Source organism: Pterocles gutturalis, unplaced genomic scaffold (genome assembly GCF_000699245.1).
Source record: "Pterocles gutturalis isolate BGI_N339 unplaced genomic scaffold, ASM69924v1 scaffold28976, whole genome shotgun sequence".
In the NCBI taxonomy this organism is placed as follows: domain Eukaryota; kingdom Metazoa; phylum Chordata; class Aves; order Pterocliformes; family Pteroclidae; genus Pterocles; species Pterocles gutturalis.
Window position 1 is genome coordinate 1,700 of NW_010098715.1, and position 1,564 is coordinate 3,263.

Sequence of the window (1,564 nt, forward strand, 5' to 3'; positions counted from 1 at the left end):
ACGGGCACGCTCCTTATCTCCATAGAGGAGGAGTGCAGGGCCCTGCGCAGTAAATAGCACCGTGGAGGGGGAACAAAGGTGTTTGTAAAGCAGCTGAAAGGCATTCGTGGGTGTTTGAATGAGTGGAGGTGGCTGTGCAATGGCTTGGGAACAGTTTATTGCAGCAAACGCTGATAAAATCAGAGTGACTGGGAGACTTGCAGTGGAAAATGAGCTGAGAAAACAAACCTCTTTAGCTAAAGTAAAAATGTATTTTTATTAATATATCTTTGAGTTTTTATTCTTAGTAAGTACTGGAAAGTTCTCGTTTAAAATGAGATGGGTTGTGGGTCTGGGGAGGGGTGGGGGGTTTGCCCGCAGGCAGCAGGAGCTGGAGTGTTTGTAGCTGAAGGTCTCTGGGGAGCTGGAGTCTTCTCAAAATCCCGATGAGATCCAAGGTTTGCCTCCAGTATGTCCTTCCCCAGCACACTCTAGAGATCAGGGTCAGTGGGGCTTTTTTTTTTTTCCCATCCACGATGACTCCTGGGCATTGACCGTCTTTTTTGCCATTTCTAGTGACCTCCTGATGCGGGACAACCTCTTTGAGATCGTCACGAGCTCCCGGACCTTCTACCTGCAGGTGAGGAGCGGCAGCAGGTTTGCTTTCCTGGGCAGTGAGCTGGGCTGTGGACAGCCCGTGCCAGCCCTGCTCCCGTGGACGGGCTGATCCCCAGCCGCAAACGCCAGTGGATGGGTTTGGAGCATCGGGCAGGGAGGTGAGGGGGAACCGCCGGGGGTTTCACTTCTCCCCTCGGGCTTATTTATAATAGCGGCTGTTTGCGTGAGCAGGAAAGAGCAGGGACGAAGCACAGGGCGATCCGAGGAGCATCCCCAGCGCGGGGCGGATTTGCCAGAAGGCACGTCTCAGTGGGGCCGGTGTGTTTTGCAGGCGGACAGCCCCGAGGACATGCACAGCTGGATCCGAGCGATTGCAGGGGCAGTCCAGGCTCTGAAAACCCGCCCCAGGGTAGGTCCTGGCCTCTCTGCTTCTGTTTGGTGTCAAATGAAGATCGTACTGGTGTCGAGGTGTTTATTTATCAGATTGTGCCGGTGCTCGGTGCTCAGTTAGCCTGTTTGCAGGATGAGATCCCTGCCCTCTCCGGGTTTGTTTGCCAGTTGCTGGAAAAGTTTCCTTGAAAAGTGAGATTCAGCCATGGCACTGGACCAGAATGAACCCCACTCTGCCCCGGGGATCAGTGAGAGCCCGGCTGGAGGCAAAGGGCGGTTAATTCCGACCTTCACTTTGCTTAGGGGTTTTTTCCCTTTCTGCAGAGTGTGTCTAGAGCCTCCTCCTGGTGCCCAGGGCTTTGCACATTGCTCCCAACATCGCACACACAAACCCCAAGCCCAGCCAGCCCTCACTCTGCGTCTGTCCTTGCAGGAGATGTCCTTCATGCGATCCACGTCCCTGGCCAAGCCCGGGGGCTCCTCGGCCGCGTCCCAGCAGAGGCAGGCGATGGAGGAGAGGAGAGCGCTGTGCAAAGCCCCCTCCACCTCCTCCTGGCAGCCCTGGACGCCGGTGCCG

At 55.8% G+C, this 1,564-nt stretch overlaps 1 protein-coding gene across 1 annotated transcript in view; it reads left to right on the forward strand.

Annotated features, from left to right (window-relative positions):
* The window catches only part of PLEKHA2 (pleckstrin homology domain containing, family A (phosphoinositide binding specific) member 2), a gene marked incomplete at its 5' end in the record, with an annotated part of 3,397 nt that overhangs the window by 1,629 nt on the left and 204 nt on the right, over window positions 1-1,564 (forward strand). Inside the window, 3 exons of the mRNA XM_010073821.1 lie at window positions 556-619; window positions 929-1,006; window positions 1,421-1,564. The exon at window positions 1,421-1,564 is cut by the window's right edge and continues 204 nt beyond it. Coding sequence (XP_010072123.1) covers window positions 556-619; window positions 929-1,006; window positions 1,421-1,564 — 286 coding nt within the window. The remainder of the gene's footprint in view (window positions 1-555; window positions 620-928; window positions 1,007-1,420) is intronic.